Genomic DNA, 18,154 nt, shown 5'->3' with positions numbered 1-18,154 from the left:
GGGGTTACTGCATTCTCGAGACAGCGCCAATACCAGGATCTGGCCGGTACTGCACTTTCAGAGTCCCAATATGCCTTTTCCAGCCAAAATACAGCTCTGTGACATTGAATAGGATATTAAAATCAAATAAAAGAAAAAACGAGTTAAAAACGTATATATACGTGATTGGCCGTCAAGCGCTGGCTCCCAATCACGTATACATACGTGATTGGCCGGGAATGTGTTAAGGTCCTGTTGTCACTGTACCATGTGTGTCTGTCAAACAGGAGGGGTGGGGGAAATACAGTGACACCAAAAATAACAATTTGACAATCCCATTTTACTGCAATAGAAATGATTGGAATGAGGTGAACAGACTGAAAATGTTATCTTATTAGATAAAACAGATGATAAATCTTGATATATCTATATGTATTTTTTTTAATTTTATTAAATGGTAAATGGTGCATTTATATAGCAGCTTTCATCCAAAGCGCTTTACTTTACACACACATTCACACACTGATGGCGGAGGCAACCATGCAAGGTGCCAACCTGCTCATCGGGAGCAATTAGGGGCTTTAAGTGTCTTGCTCAAGGACACATCGACACGCTGCCCGGGAGGGGCAGGAATCGAACTGGGGGACAGTTGAAAAAAGGTAATAAATTGGAATTGTAGTGGAAAATTTACTATTATATCATAATTCATAATGACTATTAAGTTCTACGTTACTGTGACAAAATGGGGTTAGGTGAGGACGTTGTCCCCAAGGACATCTGTAGGACTGATTGTTGACAAACGTCTGTGGGGAGGGGGGGGGTTGTGTTTGTCTAAACTGAGCAAGATTCCACCGTCACAACAGGAAGATAACGGGCTAGCAGGTCGGGATATCATAACCTAGAATGTGGGAGTCAGGTCGCCTAGACCTATAGTCAAGGTTGAGGATGGGGGGGAGTGGAGAGAGAGAGAGAGAGAGAGAGAGAGAGAGAGAGAGAGAGAGAGAGAGAGAGCGTCTAGAGCGAGAGAGAGAGCGAGAGCGAGAGCGAGAGGGAGAGGGAGAGGGAGAGGGAGAGGGAGAGGGAGAGGGAGAGGGAGAGGGAGAGGGAGAGCGGGAGAGGGAGAGGGAGAGGGAGAGGGAGAGGGAGAGGGAGAGGGAGAGGGAGAGGGAGAGAGAGAGAGAGAGAGAGAGAGAGAGAGAGAGAGAGAGAGAGCGCACGCTTTGCGTAGTGGGTGCGTCAACAGTGTCGGCTGAAGACACACCAAGGTATTGTCCACATTGTTGTTGTTGGTGATTCTGGTGAAGCGCCAGGACTCTTCACTCCATTAGTGATTAAAATAGACGTGTGCGAAAGATTATTTTAGGAACACAAGTGAGTAAAGATTATATCCCTGACAGTTCAATGACCCAAACTAATGTTAGCTGCTCATGTTTTTGCCGTGGTATCGTTTTTAGAACCGGTATCGTGATACTCAGGCTGGTATCTGTATCAAAGTCTAAATTCTTGACTCTAGTATTGCGGGTCCTCTGGTGATTCCCAGCCCTCTATGGGCCGACTACATGCCGCTTTCCACTAGGGTTGGGTACCGTTCACATTTGAACCGGTACCCAGCGGTACCTTTTCCCGGTACTTTAGTGTCTAAACATTTAATCTACCTACCCCTCAGTTGTAAAAAATGTGTCCAAACTTCAATTTATTTATTATCATTATTATTTATTTAGACCAATTTGTTAATATATATATAATATTGCAGCGAGCATTGTCTGCATCTAGCTTTGTAAAGTGTAACCACACTTGCGACCGTTTCCGGCTTGCCATTGTTGCCCCGACTGCTTTGTTGTTGTTGAATCAAGTAGAGTCCTAGGTAAGCGTGTATTGTGTGTGTGAATGCTGACGCGAACCTGCGGCACACTTCATAGGTTTCGTTTTGCGGTAAACTAAACGTTGACATAATTCTTTTTTACAGTACCAAAATGTGGCACCGGTGGATCTCACGTGGATCGGTACTCTGTAGTACCACTGAAGCTCACCTCTGAACGCTGTGACGTCCCCGTAGTGGATCTGCAGCACGAAGTAGGAGATCTTCGAATTCCCTCCGACCTTAAAACCGACATCTGATATATGAGAGAGAGAGAGAGAGAGAGAGAGAGAGAGAGAGAGAGAGAGAGAGAGAGAGAGAGAGAGAGAGAGAGAGAGAGAGAGAGACAGACAAAAAAGGACCTAATTAGGAATGTGCAGGGCTCACCCAGATGCATTGATAGAGGGAAACTCATTGGAGAGCAATTACAATAACTCAGGCTCAAGGGATTACCAATCATGGATCTGCCTCCACCAAACTCTGGAGAGAGAGGAGAGATTGATAGAGAAGGGAGACAGTGAAATAGAGACGGAGAGGGAGACAGAGAGAAGGAGGGATGGATGGAAGGATGGATGGATAGAGAAACAGAGCGGGAAATGAATAAATGGAGGAGAGCGATTAAGATAAAGTAGATTGAATTGAGGGGAGACAGAGAGAGAGACAGAGAGCAGGAGAGAGAGCAGCAGGAGAGAGAGAGAGAGAGAGACAGAGAGAGCAGCAGGAGAGAGAGAGAGAGAGAGAGAGAGAGAGAGAGAGAGAGAGCCGAGCTAAATGGAAGAATGATGGAGACATAAATAGAAAGGCAGAACATGGGGGAGGAGGGGCATGAAAAAAAAAGCTACAGGGATGAGAGGAGAGAAGGATAGAGGAACAGAAAGAGAGATAGAGAGGAGAGAAGGATGGAGGAACAGAAAGAGAGATAGAGAGGAGAGAAGGATAGAGGAACAGAAAGAGAGATAGAGAAGAGAGAAGGATGGAGGAACAGAAAGAGAGATAGAGGCCCCACGACAGGGAGGAGAGAGGAGAGAAGGATGGAGGAACAGAAAGAGAGATAGAGAAGAGAGAAGGATAGAGGAACAGAAAGAGAGATAGAGAAGAGAGAAGGATAGAGGAACAGAAAGAGAGATAGAGGCCCCACGACAGGATGAGAGAGGAGAGAAGGATGGAGGAACAGAAAGAGAGATAGAGAAGAGAGAAGGATGGAGGAACAGAAAGAGCGATAGAGAGGCCCCACGACAGGGATGAGAGAAGGATAGAGGTACAAAAAGAGAGAGAGGAACGGCAGGATAGAGAGACTGAGGGAGAGAACACAGTGGGTCTTTAAGGAGAGCAGCGGTACCTCTGGGTAACTTGGTGGGCGGTGCGTTGCGGGCCCAGGCGTACATGATGGAGCCCTCGTCCTCACAGGTGCTCTGGCCGCTCCCGCAGTCCCTGGAGGACAGAGCGTACAGTATGGTCAATACAGGCTCCGCACTTACCCACGCTCGGCTGGAGAGCAAGGTATCGATAACCCGGGGAGAGATTTATCAGTGCTATCCATTTTCACAACGAGGGTAGTGAGAGAGAGAGAGAGAGAGAGAGAGAGAGAGAGAGAGAGAGAGAGAGAGAGAGAGAGACCTTCAGGTTTATTTAAAAACATTTGAATCAATAAAACAGGCTTCCTACATATTAGAGCCGATTAAATTCGGTGACATTTCCATGGCTATTCTGTGATAAATGGCGCAATTTCCGTGACAAATCATTTGTAAGTGTTCTATTCGCCCCACGGCTGAATAATGGGAGTCGTCGGTCGTTATGGGTGAACAGATTGCAGCATTTTAAAGTTCCTTCCTCAGCGCCGTCCTATCCGTGGAGGAAGAAGGCACATTGTGCCACAGCGGCCGAGCACAGTGGATGACCTAGTACAGTTTAAAATAGATTACACTGTATTTAGCAAATTCAGAGAGAGGGCATTTTGCAATCATCATACATAATGGGAAGTCACAGAATGAGACGATGCAAAAATTATTCCTACAACTGAAACTGTAAACGCTATTAACAAAAAGGGTCTAGACTTATTGTTCCGAGTTATGAAGAGGAGTGCAGTTTCGTCTAGCCCAATATCCGGTGTACAGATCCCCAGCGGAGGAGGACGTGACAATAGAGATGCGTTGCCACAGCAGCCTCTGCCTCTCGAACAGTGTGGTGGAACCGCACTCATCAATAATGTCGTAGACGGATCTTCATGATCGATAAAGGTTTAATAGTAAGAAACACACAGACAAGGTACATGTAGGTTAAATGAGCTTGGGCTAAGAGGAGTGCTCTCATCCCATCCCACTGTATTGCTATTTTTTATTTATTCTAATTAGTGTATATACTTGACCACATCTTGCACAGTTGTACAGCCCTGGCCTATTTTTATTTTTAATACTTATAATTATTATAATATATTCTATTGTGCTTATATCTAATTTAGCATATATCCCATTTTATTTTATTCCACCTCTTTATTTTAGAGTTGTACAGCCCTGGCCTATTTTTATTTCATATTTCATATTATATTATATTGTGCTTCCATCTTAGTTTAGTTCATATTTTATTTTACCTTTTTATTTTATTATCTGTACGTTATCGTCTGTCCGTTAATGTCGCACCGAAAACGACCACAGCTAATAGGGAGGTGTAGTCTGACATCACTTTAGTTTCCTGCGCGGTCCACCCATATAGGGATTCATCATTGGGAAAATGTATTATCGGCTATTGTAACAATTCTGCCTCATGAACATTGAAAAGCTTTCCATTTTTGCACAAAATGAGTTCCCTTCTATCACTAACATTATTGTTTAAGCATTTTTGGTTGAAATAAAATTCGGCGATTTTTCTTTACGATTAATTGCGAATATTTTCATGTTGAGCTATACATTGTGGATGAATACGCACAGAAAGGTACACCATGCAAATGTTCACGCTTTATTTGTTTTAAATGAGACGATTTAGAAATGGGCAATGGGGGAAATACGTTGCAATTTTGCGAGGTGGACCGGCCGGAAACAGCAATGACGTAACCACTACACCTCCCTATTCCTTGTATGTGAAAACTGCTTGGCAATGAAGACCTTTCTGATTCTGATGGCCTCTGGGAGACACTGAGAGGGAGAGAAGGAGACAGCTTAAAAAAAGAGATAGGCTCTCACCAAGGTGTGAGATTGAAGCTATTGTCTGGGGCAACCAAGGGGGATTCACCAATGCCAGCCATGTCAGATGCCATCATGTCTTCTTGAAAATGAATGAATTAATGCATATTTATCCACAAAGTGTACCTAGACCTTTAAATGTTATAAATTAAATGTTTAATATTTGAATGATTTAAGGAAGATCATGAACAAAATTGGATATGTATCATTTTCTACAACCTTTTCAGGGCCTGGAAGAAACCATTTTAGCAGAGATCGATGGGAGGCAGAACCCAGTCTTTCTCCGACCAGAACAAAAAATCAACGGAATCTGAAAACCAGAAACCACTTAACCTCCTCTTTGACGAGGTGACGAGGCTCTGGGGCCAGATCAGGGTTCAAGGGCAGGGTTTCTGGGGCAACAGTGCTGCTTGGGGAGAGAGACTTCAGGGTAAAGGCACAAAGCAGGGGCTGGGCAACAGGCTGACCTCTGCCAGTCCATCACGCCCCAGTTACTGATCTCTGCCAGTCCATCACACCTCAGTTACTGACCTCTGCCAGTCCAGTCCATCACACCTCAGTTACTGACCTCTGCCAGTCCATCACACCTCAGTTACTGACCTCTGCCAGTCCATCACACCTCAGTTACTGACCTCTGCCAGTCCATCACGCCTCAGTTACTGACCTCTGCCAGTCCATCACACCTCAGTTACTGACCTCTGCCAGTCCATCACACCTCAGTTACTGACCTCTGCCAGTCCATCACACCTCAGTTACTGACCTCTGCCAGTCCATCACACCTCAGTTACTGATCTCTGCCAGTCCATCACACATCAGTTACTGACCTCTGCCAGTCCATCACACATCAGTTACTGACCTCTGCCAGTCCATCACACATCAGTTACTGACCTCTGCCAGTCCATCACACATCAGTTACTGACCTCTGCCAGTCCATCACACATCAGTTACTGACCTCTGCCAGTCAATCACACCTCAGTTACTGACCTCTGCCAGTCCATCACACCTCAGTTACTGACCTCTGCCAGTCCATCACACATCAGTTACTGACCTCTGCCAGTCCATCACACCTCAGTTACTGACCTCTGCCAGTCCATCACACCTCAGTTACTGATCTCTGCCAGGCGCAGGGAAGATTCCTCCTCCTCCTACCGTGATGCCTGTGCATGAGCCGACATCGCCAGAATAAAATACTAAAAACACGTAGAGAAATATTTAAAAGCCTCAACAACCTCTCCGTGTACAGGTCATCAACGTAGCGGGGATCGATGAGGTGAAGGCAGAACAGACTTGAATGACCAATATGGTCTTGTATTCAACACCACAAGAAGTAGCTACAAAAGCAGAATACAAAACTCAAAGTCGTTCTCCGACCAGAACGAAGAACTGACTGAAACTGAACAACTAAAAACAGTTAACCGGGCCAAGAGAGCACACCTCTCCTTCGACGAGGAGCCCCCAGGTGTGGCCAGTTGATGAGCCAAGACTCCCATGCCTTCTCCAGCATCACCATAACCGCAGGAGGGAACCCTTAATATAGTAAAGTACAAAGTAAATGATGCCAAAGCATAACAACCACAACCCCCCCATTCGTTACACCCTGAAATACATTCATTGGTAGCCCCCGCACGCATCGGGGAGCCATATCATTCCCGGGAAACAATCATATCATAATACGGCGAGGCTAATAGTTCGCCCGTGACTCCCCATCAGCGGCAGCAGTTTAAGGTCATAGGTCAGCGTGCCATAGATTGCTTCTCCTAATAACTGTCTGGCAAGACATTACTTCCATTTGTTCCGACTGAACACGCCATACTGACTAGAACACGCCACAGGGAAGAAGAGTCTTCCTTGTCTTGCCGATTTCATGGTTTCCTGCACCTCCCCGGGTCACCACATGGTGGAGCCGTGCTGTCTGGACCCGTTTCAACACCCCAGGGTTTCCACAGACATGGCTAAAGAAAATTCAAGGACTTTTCCAAGCACTATTTTTCATTTTCAAGGATGTCACTCGAAGGTTACAATTCACTTTTAACCCTTTCACTGCCACGCGACAGAAGGTTAGCCCTTTACTATCACACAACCGACGACGATGCTCCATCATTAGCATCATTAGCTCTGGAGCTAATGATGGAGCATCGCCGTCGGTTGTGTGATATTAAAGTGCTAACCTTCTGTATTGTCACAGTGAAAGGGTTAACTGGCTGTCATGTGGCAGTGAAAGGGTTAAATGCTGTTTTTTTTTTTTAAATCAACTTCTTCGCCTGCTTGCCAGCTAGAGCATCACACACACAAAGAAGAAATAGAGGCAAAACGGCGTTACAGGGATAAAGTGAACAGGCTGACTCCAGAGCTATGTGGCAGGGCCTCAGAACGATGACAGACTACAAAGGCACCTCCCTCAAACTGAACAGTGACATCTCCTTAGCAAATGATCTCAATACCTTCTATGCAAGGTTTGAGGCTGTGAATAACAACACCAGCCTACAAACCACTGCAATGGAGGGGGGGGGGTGCTGCTGATGGAGATTCAGTGTTCAGGTTAACAGAACATGAGGTGAGGAGGACCTTTAAGAAAGTGAATATCAGGAAGGCAGCAGGACCGGACGCGTGAATACTTTCCCTAAGGGGGTTGCACTTCCGTGTTCGGTTTGCGTGGCCTGATTGGCCACTGACGTTTCTCTCAGCGCCCAATCGCGTTACTCCTAAAGAATGACTGATTGATTGATTGATTGAAAACTTTATTAACAGATTGCAGAATGGGTACAGTACAGTACAGCTCAATACATACAATTGTTAAGGGGATGCAGACCAGAGAAAGACTTTCGTCTTGTTTACATCAGGGTCCCCCATTTTCAATTCATCGTAACATATGTGACATACATGACATACCGATAGACAGTACTGCTACATCTATACATTTATGACATACCAGATTTGCAATTACAGTACTGTTTGTGATACAAAAAGAGTCCAGAAAGAAAAGAGTATATACATTAGACGTAGAAACTGTACATTGGATTGGGTAGGTGGGGGTGGGGGGGGACTGTACATTGGAGGTGGCTGGGTGGGTGGGGGGGGGGGGGGGGGGGGGGGTTGGGTAGGAGTGGGGGGGGGGGGTGGGTAGGAGGGGTGGGTGGGGGACACTGTACACCTGTACAAACAAACACTGTACATTGGATTATTGACAAGACCATACTTGGTAATTTACTGTACATTGGAGGGGGTTGTGTTCGGACATTTACAGGGGCCAGTTTCGAGTTGCAGTCTCCCTTAGGTGTTTTTTGAGAGTGTTTTTGAAAGTGGGTAGTGATTCACATTCCTTTACAGCTTTGGGTAGGGCGTTCCACATTGATGTGGCATAATTGCTAAACGTGTTTAGTCCCTTGTTTGAGCCGAATCTGGGTTTAACATGATTTGTGGAGCTCCCTCTGGTGTTGTGATCGTGGTATTCACTGACCTTTGGGAAGTATTTTGTCATGTACATGGGTACCTTGGTCGTGTAGTGTATCTTGTAGACCAGGCCCATTGCAAGTTGCTGTACTCTGTCGTCTACTCTAAGCCATCCTAGGTTGTCAAAGTGGGCAGGGGTGAGGTGGGTTCTAGGAGTAAGGTCAAGCAGTAGTCTGACCAGTTTGTTTTGAGATGTTTGTAATTTTGTTTTTAGCGCCTTTGAGGTGCTTTGGTACCATGAGGTGCAAGCATAGTCGTAGTACCCTTGAATGAGTGCTCCTGCTAGAGTCTTCAGGGTATTCTTGTTTACCAGTGAGGAGATCCGGTACAAGAATCGAGTTCGTTGGTTGACTTTTTTTATTACATGACATGATAGGAGTATAGCCATGCACAAGACTCCCATGGTCAATGCGGTTGTTGTGTTTGTTGATGATTGTCTGCTCTTTCATGTTCTACGCGTATATGTTTTTTAAATAAATGCCCAGTCACGTGCTTTGTCGCCACCTGTCAATCTGTTCTGTTATTAGCCTACACCAAGGTCCTTGATGGAAATAAGTTGATATAGACTTTATTCTGTCAACCTTGACAATGTGCTATTGATGTAGACTAATCAAAGTATTTTTAAATGCTTTATGTCTAATAAACTAGACTAAATATAGTCTATAGAACAGATTTCTACAGCAGATTTTTTACACATTGGTTCAAACATGATCACGGAAGGGCGACAACCCTAACATGTCATGTTGTGTCACAACAGAATGAGTAGGTGAGTGTTAGGCCTACAGAAAGTGTAATCTATTGATTCACTTGCGCCTAGTCAATTCGGTAGAAGAGTCTGGTGGGCGAGATTATGCATGACCAGCCTGTGATCTAAAAACTCCTGCCTGTGGCTGAATAATGAAGCCCAAAGTCGCGTCACGCGCAAGAGCATATTACCTACTTCTTATGCCGTGCTCAATATTAAAACTCACTGCTCGTCCACCCAACGTAAACAGAGCAGAGATAAGTAATAATGAAGTCGTGTTTGCAGAGATAAGCAATAATGAAGTCGTGTTTTGAACATTTGTTGTGTTGATGGAATCACGTTAATATAGAGAGATGAAAACAATACAATACGTTATTTCGATTGATATGAATAGCTAGTTACGTTAATATAGAGAGATGAAAACAATACGCTATTTATATTGATGTGATGTCGGACTTGGGCTGTGGAACTGAAGGACTTGGGCTGTGGAACTGAAGGACTTGGGCTGTGGAACTGAAGGACTTGGGCTGTGGAACTGAAGGACTTGGGCTGTGGAACTGAAAGCTAGGCGCGATTGTTAGGAGTAACGCGATTGGGCGCTGAGAGAAACGTCAGTGGCCAATCAGGCCGTGCAAACCGAACACGGAAGTACAACCCCCTTAGGGAAAGTATTCACGCGGACCGGACGGCATCCCCGGCCGCGTCCTAAAAGTATGTGCCGACCAACTGGCCCCGGTATTCACCGACATATTTAACCTGTCCTTAGAACAGGCTGTCATCCCCACCTGTCTGAAGAAGTCCACCATTATCCCTGTACCCAAAAAATCTACGCCCGCTTGCCTCAACGACTACCGCCCTGTAGCTCTCACCTCCATAGCCATGAAGTGCTTTGAGAAGCTAGTGAAGGGCTACATCTGTTCCTCCCTCCCCATCAACCTGGACCCCCTGCAATTTGCATATCGCCCCAACAGGTCCACGGAGGACGCCATAGCCCATGTGCTGCACACAGCAGCATCACACCTGGACAAGAGGCAGGGAAACTATGTGAGAATGCTGTTCATCGACTACAGCTCAGCATTCAATACCATAGTCCCCTCCAAACTCATAGCCAAGCTCAGGGACCTGAGCTTGAACTATGACCTCTGCCAGTGGGTCTTGGACTTCCTGACGGGTAGACCCCAGGTGGTGAGAGCAGGCAACTGCACCTCCTCATCCATCACGCTCAACATAGGGGCCCCCCAGGGCTGTGTTCTGAGTCCCCTCCTCTACTCCCTGTACACACATGACTGTGTGGCACAGCGGAACAACAACACAATCATCAAATTTGCTGATGACACAGTAGTGGTGGGCCTGATCTCTGCCAACAACGAGAGGGCCTACCTGGAAGAGGTAGAGAATCTGTCGCAGTGGTGTCAGGTAAGGCTGTCCCCGAACCCTGTTTTTAGGGTTCGAACGTTCGCCACGGTTTTTCCGAACGGACGTTCGAACGTTCGATTTTTTTTAATTAATTAATTGTATTATTATAGATTTTACGGGGGGCGGCATAGCCCCTTACGTGACTGCGTCCTGGCTTGCAGATCGCAGTCACGTAAGGGGCTAGGGGCGGCATTGCATAGTCTATCGGTGAAAAAAAATTGTTTACAGAGGTGGCTGTTCATGTAAACATGTAAACAAAGCACTCAGAAGAAAATAAAGGGAAAAGACAGCAGTCAAACATACCGATAATATCATATAACGCACTCACTTTTAGTTGGGTATGCCATACACTGCGGTCAAGTGAGCCGTCTTTCATTTTTGCGTGGTCAAACCAGCCGCTCCAGCCACTTCACCCAGGCGTTGCGCGATGTTTACTCCACAATGTTTTAGCTCCAGTTCTTTTGTTTCCAAGACATATCCCAGTAGTTCCCACTCGTTTGAAATCGTACTTCAGAGTTAGGTTGTTGCAAACGGTGGATATATTGGGCATGGTGCTTGAGCACTGCCAGAGCCGCACGGCTCTGAGCACTGCTATGTTGTGTGTAACCCGCTATACCGTCCCCACCTCCCGGGTCGCACCAAACGTTCCACCCAAAAGCGGATTAAATTTTTTTTGCGAACGTTCGAACCCATTAATTAAAGTCCGAATGCCAGCGTAACGAACGAACGTTCGAACGTTCGGGCTCAGCCTTAGGTCGCTTTCACACAGGGGCTGTTTGGTCCGGACTTTCGGACCAGAATTCGATAGTCCGGTTTTTCGGGTCTGTGTGAATGCGCGTCGAACTCGGTCCGCGGACCAAGCAGGCGAACTCTAGTCCGCCTGAAAACGTAGGTCTCGGTTCGGCTTCATCGAACCAAACGCGAACCAAATATAGGAAGTGATTATTATTACCACTGCTCGCAGCACTCACTGCAAAACAAGCACACTGCATCTAATCTCTCTATCTATCTATCTATATATGTCTGTGCATCTTGGGAAGAAGGAAGAAAAAACGCGGCTTATTATTATTACAGAGGCGCGCGGCTTATTATATTATTAAAACAGCTACTTGTGGGCACTCATAAAAACACCGTGGTCTACAAGTTGTTTAGCGAGAGGATGGTGGTAATGTGCTTCAATAGAACAATGGATCAATGCCATGTCAAAACTCGGCTCCGCTGATCTGGAGGGCTCCGCAGTACACACACAGACACACACACACGCGCGCGCGCACACACGGGATCGCAGCCACACACACATTTCCACTGTCCAATAGACAAGCGCCCTTTTCGACCGCGTGACATTGTTCAGAAGGTCTCGGTCCGCCTGACAGATATCTGTGTGAAAGCAGGCAAACCAAATGAAGAATGCAACAATGTTGCAACTTCACCCCCAGAACCGCACCGAGTCCACCAAAACTATATGTGAAAGCGACCTTAGTGTCAGGAGAACTGCCTCTCCCTGAACGTCAGCAAAACAAAAGAGATGATTGTGGACTTCAGGAGGTCAGGGACTACAGCCCCCTCAGCATCGACGGGGCACCGGTTGAGAGAGTGAACAGTTTCAAGTACCTCAGAGTCCACATATCAGAGGACTTGACATGGACCACACACATTGACAGTGTTGTGAAAAAGGCACGGCAACGCCTCTACTTCCTCAGGCGCCTAAGGAAGTTCCAAGTCAGTCAGAAGAGTCTCATGGCAAGCACAGAGAGACTCAGAAGAAGCTTCTATCCTCAGGCCATCAGGCTGCTCAACGAACAATAACACTATGTAACAACCATCAAATGCACTCACAGCACACACACCCACACACTCACTTTAAACAAATAACTCACTGCTGCACCCACTTTACCCACTTTAGAATACCTAAACACACTTTATATTTATTGGTAAAGAATTTGCACTACAACCCATACCTCATTACACCTTACTGTAAATTGTACCTAAATTGTATCTCATCCCATTTCTGTACTTTGTACTGTACAGTATATTGTATTGTATATATATTAGTGCTGTCAGGCGATTAAAAAAATGTATCTAATTAATGACAGGATTTGTAATTAATTAATCGCATTTTAATCGCATAACCATTTTATGCCTGATATTCTATATTCTATAATCATATTTCAAATTGCATGTGTCCGGATGGCAGAATTCAGTACTGTATCTAAAAAAACCTTCCGTTTAATCAGCTTCCATCTATTAATTTGCTTAGATTTTTCAGGTCTGGTCAATTTGAGCATGGTGTTATTCACAGTCAAAGATAAAAAAAAAATTATTGATATTCTCATTTGGTTCATTACAATTTACTCAATTTACTAGTAACAGACACAGTATTTCTGACACTGGGAATACATTCCCTGAGATCCATAGATGTCCCTAGAATCAGATACCAAGAACATGCAAATGGACCATATTTAAAAAAAAGTCTGTAAATGTGTATTCTTATGGAATGAATGAGATTAAAAAAGAAAAAAAAAAAGAAAAAAAATCTTTTTGTAATTAATTTGAGTTAATTTTCATAACGCGATAATTTGCTGTGTAATTAAGTAATCTAATTAACGCGATAAACTGACAGCCCTAATATATATATATATACTGAACACTTGTGTCTACGTACTTGACCTCTATTTTATACTTGCTATACTTATTTTATACTTATCTATTTTTGCCTATAGCACAGTCTCTGGAGCGTAACAGAAAGAAGCATTTTGTATAAAAGTATTCTGTACTTCTGTATGACGACTAATAAAGAAACTTGAAACTTGAAACATTATACCACGGCTACGAACCAATGGGATTGCTTGATTCAAGCTATAGTTCTATAGCGCGCTGGGGGACACGGAGCCACACCCCCTCCGTGGCTCAGGAGCCTCGCCCGGGTTCTCCTTTTGAATAACTGAAGAGGATTAAAGAGCTGAGATCAGAGCCGCCGCGGTTCTTCCGTGTCCGTGGTGTGAACGGAGGTGAAGCTTACGTACAGTAGCAGCTGTACACGTAGGTGATAACAGCCATGTTAGCGGAAGTCAATAAAAGGCTTCCCCGAGCGCTCCCCTCGCCCAGATTCACCGGGTCGATCCGTTTCACAAAAGCACAGATGCTCTTTAATATTCTGTGTACTCTGTGCAGAATCGAGGGCAAGCGTATGCAGTGGATACCAGTGGGGTGTTGAGGAGAGCCCTCCCCCCCCCTCTCTATAGCTCACTTGCTCAGCTCGGCGTGGGATATGCGACTCTCTCCGATTGGCCGCGGTGTGTGTGTGTGCGATGCTCTCCGATTGGCCGTCGCACGGCTCTGGCCTATATTCATGGCCCCCCCACTGATACTCCAGAGCCGCCTGTTTCTGATTCACCAAGAAGCTGCTTCACAGGCAGGGCCTGGATATCTCAACCGCTGTTCACACTCCTCGGAGACGGAGAGGGCGGGAGAGAGAGAGAGAGAGAGAGAGAGAGAGAGATAGAGAGAGAGAGAGAGAGAGAGAGAGAGAGAGAGACAGAGAGACAGACAGACAGAGACAGAGAGAGAGTAGGAAGAGACCGAGAGAGAGAGAGAGAGAGAATGGAACAGGATGGAGGGAGAGAGAAGTGGGGGGGGGGGGGGCGAGATGAGATGATTTGTTTAAGAAAAAAAGAAAACGGTATAAATGAATGGATTAAAGCCTAATTTTCATAATGGAGGAGAGGGAGAGAGAGAGTCTGCCTGGGAGGAAGGAACTGTACGATGACCCGCTTCTGAGTCGTTGATACTCCCATTAACCGCTTCCGATTGAGAATTCATTCCCATCCACACACACAGACAAAAAGTGTGCATTTTCACATTTCACACACAAGGATCATCTCTCGTCTGACTGCCCCCTTCATCACCAGCAGCGTGATGCTCACGGGGTACGCTGAGGCATCTATCTTGATATTGGTTTTATTGACATCCATTACCAGCCTGCAGAGGATGTTCTGAAGGAATAGGAAAGATAAATACACACACTGCCTAACTGAATGACCCCCAACAACCAACACCCTCCTCCCTCTCTCTCTCACACACACACACACACACACACGTCCCCGCAGGGGCTCCGAGGATCCCCGTTGTCGAGGTGGCAGCAGTTGCTATGGTAACAGGCAAGTTTATTAGCGAGTGTCGGAAGCAATAGGTCTCTTTCTCTTTCTCTCTCTCTCTCCCTCGCTCGCTCTCCCTCTGTGTACTCAAGGGAAACAATGGTCATCCTAAGGCATTAGCTGGTTGTGTAACACAGAGCGACTGCTGTAGAGGTGTGTGAGGTGTGGAGCCCGGCCCCGCTGACACCAGGGTGTCTCCCCGAGGGGTAGGATTCATTCAGACCCGCCGCTCGGTGGGGATCTCTCTTTTTTCTCCCAGAGCACCGTCGCGGACGTCGTTAAAACTTAATTCCCGCTCAGTATGGGTCCAGAGAGGGAATGGAGCGGGTCATGTCAGGATCTTTAACCACTTAGAACACATGATACAGAGGACTGGAAGCAACAGTGAAGATCAACTGGTGTGCCTTTTGCTCAAATGTAATTTTGCTCAAATGTAATAGATTAAAAAACAAATGTATTCAAGTATAAATGAAACCAGCCTATTGTAATACTTTTCCTAATCAAAGTTTATTGGCCAACATCGGTTTTACATTTTGCAGTCTCCTATTACATGACTATTCTGCTTTATTTGACTTGTAAAAGCTCAATTATTTCATATAAATATTAAGTAAATGGTCAATAGTGCATTCATATAGCAGCTTTTATCCAAAGCGCTTTACAATTTGTTCCTCACACTCACTACATTCACACACCAACGGCGGAGGCAACCATGCAAGGTGCCGACCTGCTCATCGGGAGCAATTAGGGGTTAAGTGTCTTGATCAAGGACACTTCGACAGGCTGCCTGAGAGGAGTGGGAATCGAACTGGGAACCTTCCGATTACCAGACGACCACTCTACCTCCTATTTTCTTGGTAGGCAAGTGAATTGTTCTTAGTAGACTAGTGACTTGTTCTTGGTAGCTAGTGACTTGTTCTTGGTAGCTAGTGACTTGTTCTTGGTAGCTAGTGACTTGTTCTTGGTAGCTAGTGACTTGTTCTTGGTAGCTAGTGACTTGTTCTTGGTAGACTAGTGACTTGTTCTTGGTAGCTAGTGACTTGTTCTTGGTAGCTAGTGACTTGTTCTTGGTAGACTAGTGACTTGTTCTTGGTAGACTAGTGACTTGTTCTTGGTAGACTAGTGACTTGTTCTTGGTAGATAGTGACTTGTTCTTGGTAGACTAGTGACTTGTTCTTGGTAGACTAGTGACTTGTTCTTGGTAGATAGTGACTTGTTCTTGGTAGCTAGTGACTTGTTCTTGGTAGCTAGTGACTTGTTCTTGGTAGCTAGTGACTTGTTCTTGGTAGCTAGTGACTTGTTCTTGGTAGACTAGTGACTTGTTCTTGGTAGACTAGTGACTTGTTCTTGGTAGACTAGTGACTTGTTCTTGGTAGATAGTGACTTGTTCTTGGTAGACTAGTGACTTGTTCTTGGTAGACTAGTGACTTGTTCTTGGTAGATAGTGACTTGTTCTTGGTAGCTAGTGACTTGTTCTTGGTAGACTAGTGACTTGTTCTTGGTAGCTAGTGACTTGTTCTTGGTAGCTAGTGACTTGTTCTTGGTAGCTAGTGACTTGTTCTTGGTAGACTAGTGACTTGTTCTTGGTAGACTAGTGACTTGTTCTTGGTAGACTAGTGACTTGTTCTTGGTAGATAGTGACTTGTTCTTGGTAGCTAGTGACTTGTTCTTAGTAGACTAGTGACTTGTTCTTGGTAGATAGTGACTTGTTATTGGTAGACTAGTGACTTGTTCTTGGTAGACTAGTGACTTGTTCTTGGTAGACTAGTGACTTGTTCTTGGTAGATAGTGACTTGTTCTTGGTAGACTAGTGACTTGTTCTTGGTAGATAGTGACTTGTTCTTGGTAGACTAGTGACTTGTTCTTGGTAGATAGTGACTTGTTCTTGGTAGACTAGTGACTTGTTCTTGGTAGACTAGTGACTTGTTCTTGGTAGACTAGTGACTTGTTCTTGGTAGACTAGTGACTTGTTCTTGGTAGACTAGTGACTTGTTCTTGGTAGCTAGTGACTTGTTCTTGGTAGCTAGTGACTTGTTCTTAGTAGACTAGTGACTTGTTCTTGGTAGATAGTGACTTGTTCTTAGTAGACTAGTGACTTGTTCTTGGTAGACTAGTGACTTGTTCTTGGTAGACTAGTGACTTGTTCTTAGTAGACTAGTGACTTGTTCTTGGTAGATAGTGACTTGTTCTTGGTAGACTAGTGACTTGTTCTTGGTAGCTAGTGACTTGTTCTTGGTAGACTAGTGACTTGTTCTTGGTAGACTAGTGACTTGTTCTTGGTAGCTAGTGACTTGTTCTTGGTAGCTAGTGACTTGTTCTTAGTAGACTAGTGACTTGTTCTTGGTAGATAGTGACTTGTTCTTAGTAGACTAGTGACTTGTTCTTGGTAGACTAGTGACTTGTTCTTGGTAGACTAGTGACTTGTTCTTAGTAGATAGTGACTTGTTCTTGGTAGACTAGTGACTTGTTCTTGGTAGACTAGTGACTTGTTCTTGGTAGCTAGTGACTTGTTCTTGGTAGCTAGTGACTTGTTCTTGGTAGCTAGTGACTTGTTCTTGGTAGACTAGTGACTTGTTCTTGGTAGACTAGTGACTTGTTCTTGGTAGACTAGTGACTTGTTCTTGGTAGATAGTGACTTGTTCTTGGTAGCTAGTGACTTGTTCTTAGTAGACTAGTGACTTGTTCTTGGTAGATAGTGACTTGTTATTGGTAGACTAGTGACTTGTTCTTGGTAGACTAGTGACTTGTTCTTGGTAGACTAGTGACTTGTTCTTGGTAGATAGTGACTTGTTCTTGGTAGACTAGTGACTTGTTCTTGGTAGATAGTGACTTGTTCTTGGTAGACTAGTGACTTGTTCTTGGTAGATAGTGACTTGTTCTTGGTAGACTAGTGACTTGTTCTTGGTAGACTAGTGACTTGTTCTTGGTAGACTAGTGACTTGTTCTTGGTAGACTAGTGACTTGTTCTTGGTAGACTAGTGACTTGTTCTTGGTAGCTAGTGACTTGTTCTTGGTAGCTAGTGACTTGTTCTTAGTAGACTAGTGACTTGTTCTTGGTAGATAGTGACTTGTTCTTAGTAGACTAGTGACTTGTTCTTGGTAGACTAGTGACTTGTTCTTGGTAGACTAGTGACTTGTTCTTAGTAGACTAGTGACTTGTTCTTGGTAGATAGTGACTTGTTCTTGGTAGACTAGTGACTTGTTCTTGGTAGCTAGTGACTTGTTCTTGGTAGACTAGTGACTTGTTCTTGGTAGACTAGTGACTTGTTCTTGGTAGCTAGTGACTTGTTCTTGGTAGCTAGTGACTTGTTCTTAGTAGACTAGTGACTTGTTCTTGGTAGATAGTGACTTGTTCTTAGTAGACTAGTGACTTGTTCTT

General features: G+C 44.9%; 1 protein-coding gene across 3 annotated transcripts in view; it reads right to left on the bottom strand.

Annotated features, from left to right (window-relative positions):
* pam (peptidylglycine alpha-amidating monooxygenase) overlaps positions 1–18,154 on the bottom strand; it is a 285,043-nt gene that overhangs the window by 140,570 nt on the left and 126,319 nt on the right. For all 3 annotated transcript variants that reach the window (XM_084326103.1, XM_084326105.1, XM_084326104.1), the window contains exons 7-8: positions 3,177–3,268; positions 2,010–2,093 (exon numbers count right to left, since the gene is read on the bottom strand). In XM_084326103.1, coding sequence (XP_084182229.1) covers positions 2,010–2,093; positions 3,177–3,268 — 176 coding nt within the window. The remainder of the gene's footprint in view (positions 1–2,009; positions 2,094–3,176; positions 3,269–18,154) is intronic.

The sequence above is a fragment of the Notolepis coatsorum genome, assembly GCF_963971535.1.
Source record: "Notolepis coatsorum genome assembly, chromosome: 12".
Taxonomy (NCBI): Eukaryota; Metazoa; Chordata; class Actinopteri; order Aulopiformes; family Paralepididae; genus Notolepis; species Notolepis coatsorum.
Note: the sequence above shows the minus strand (reverse complement) of the source record. Positions and strands in the feature narration are given on the sequence as shown.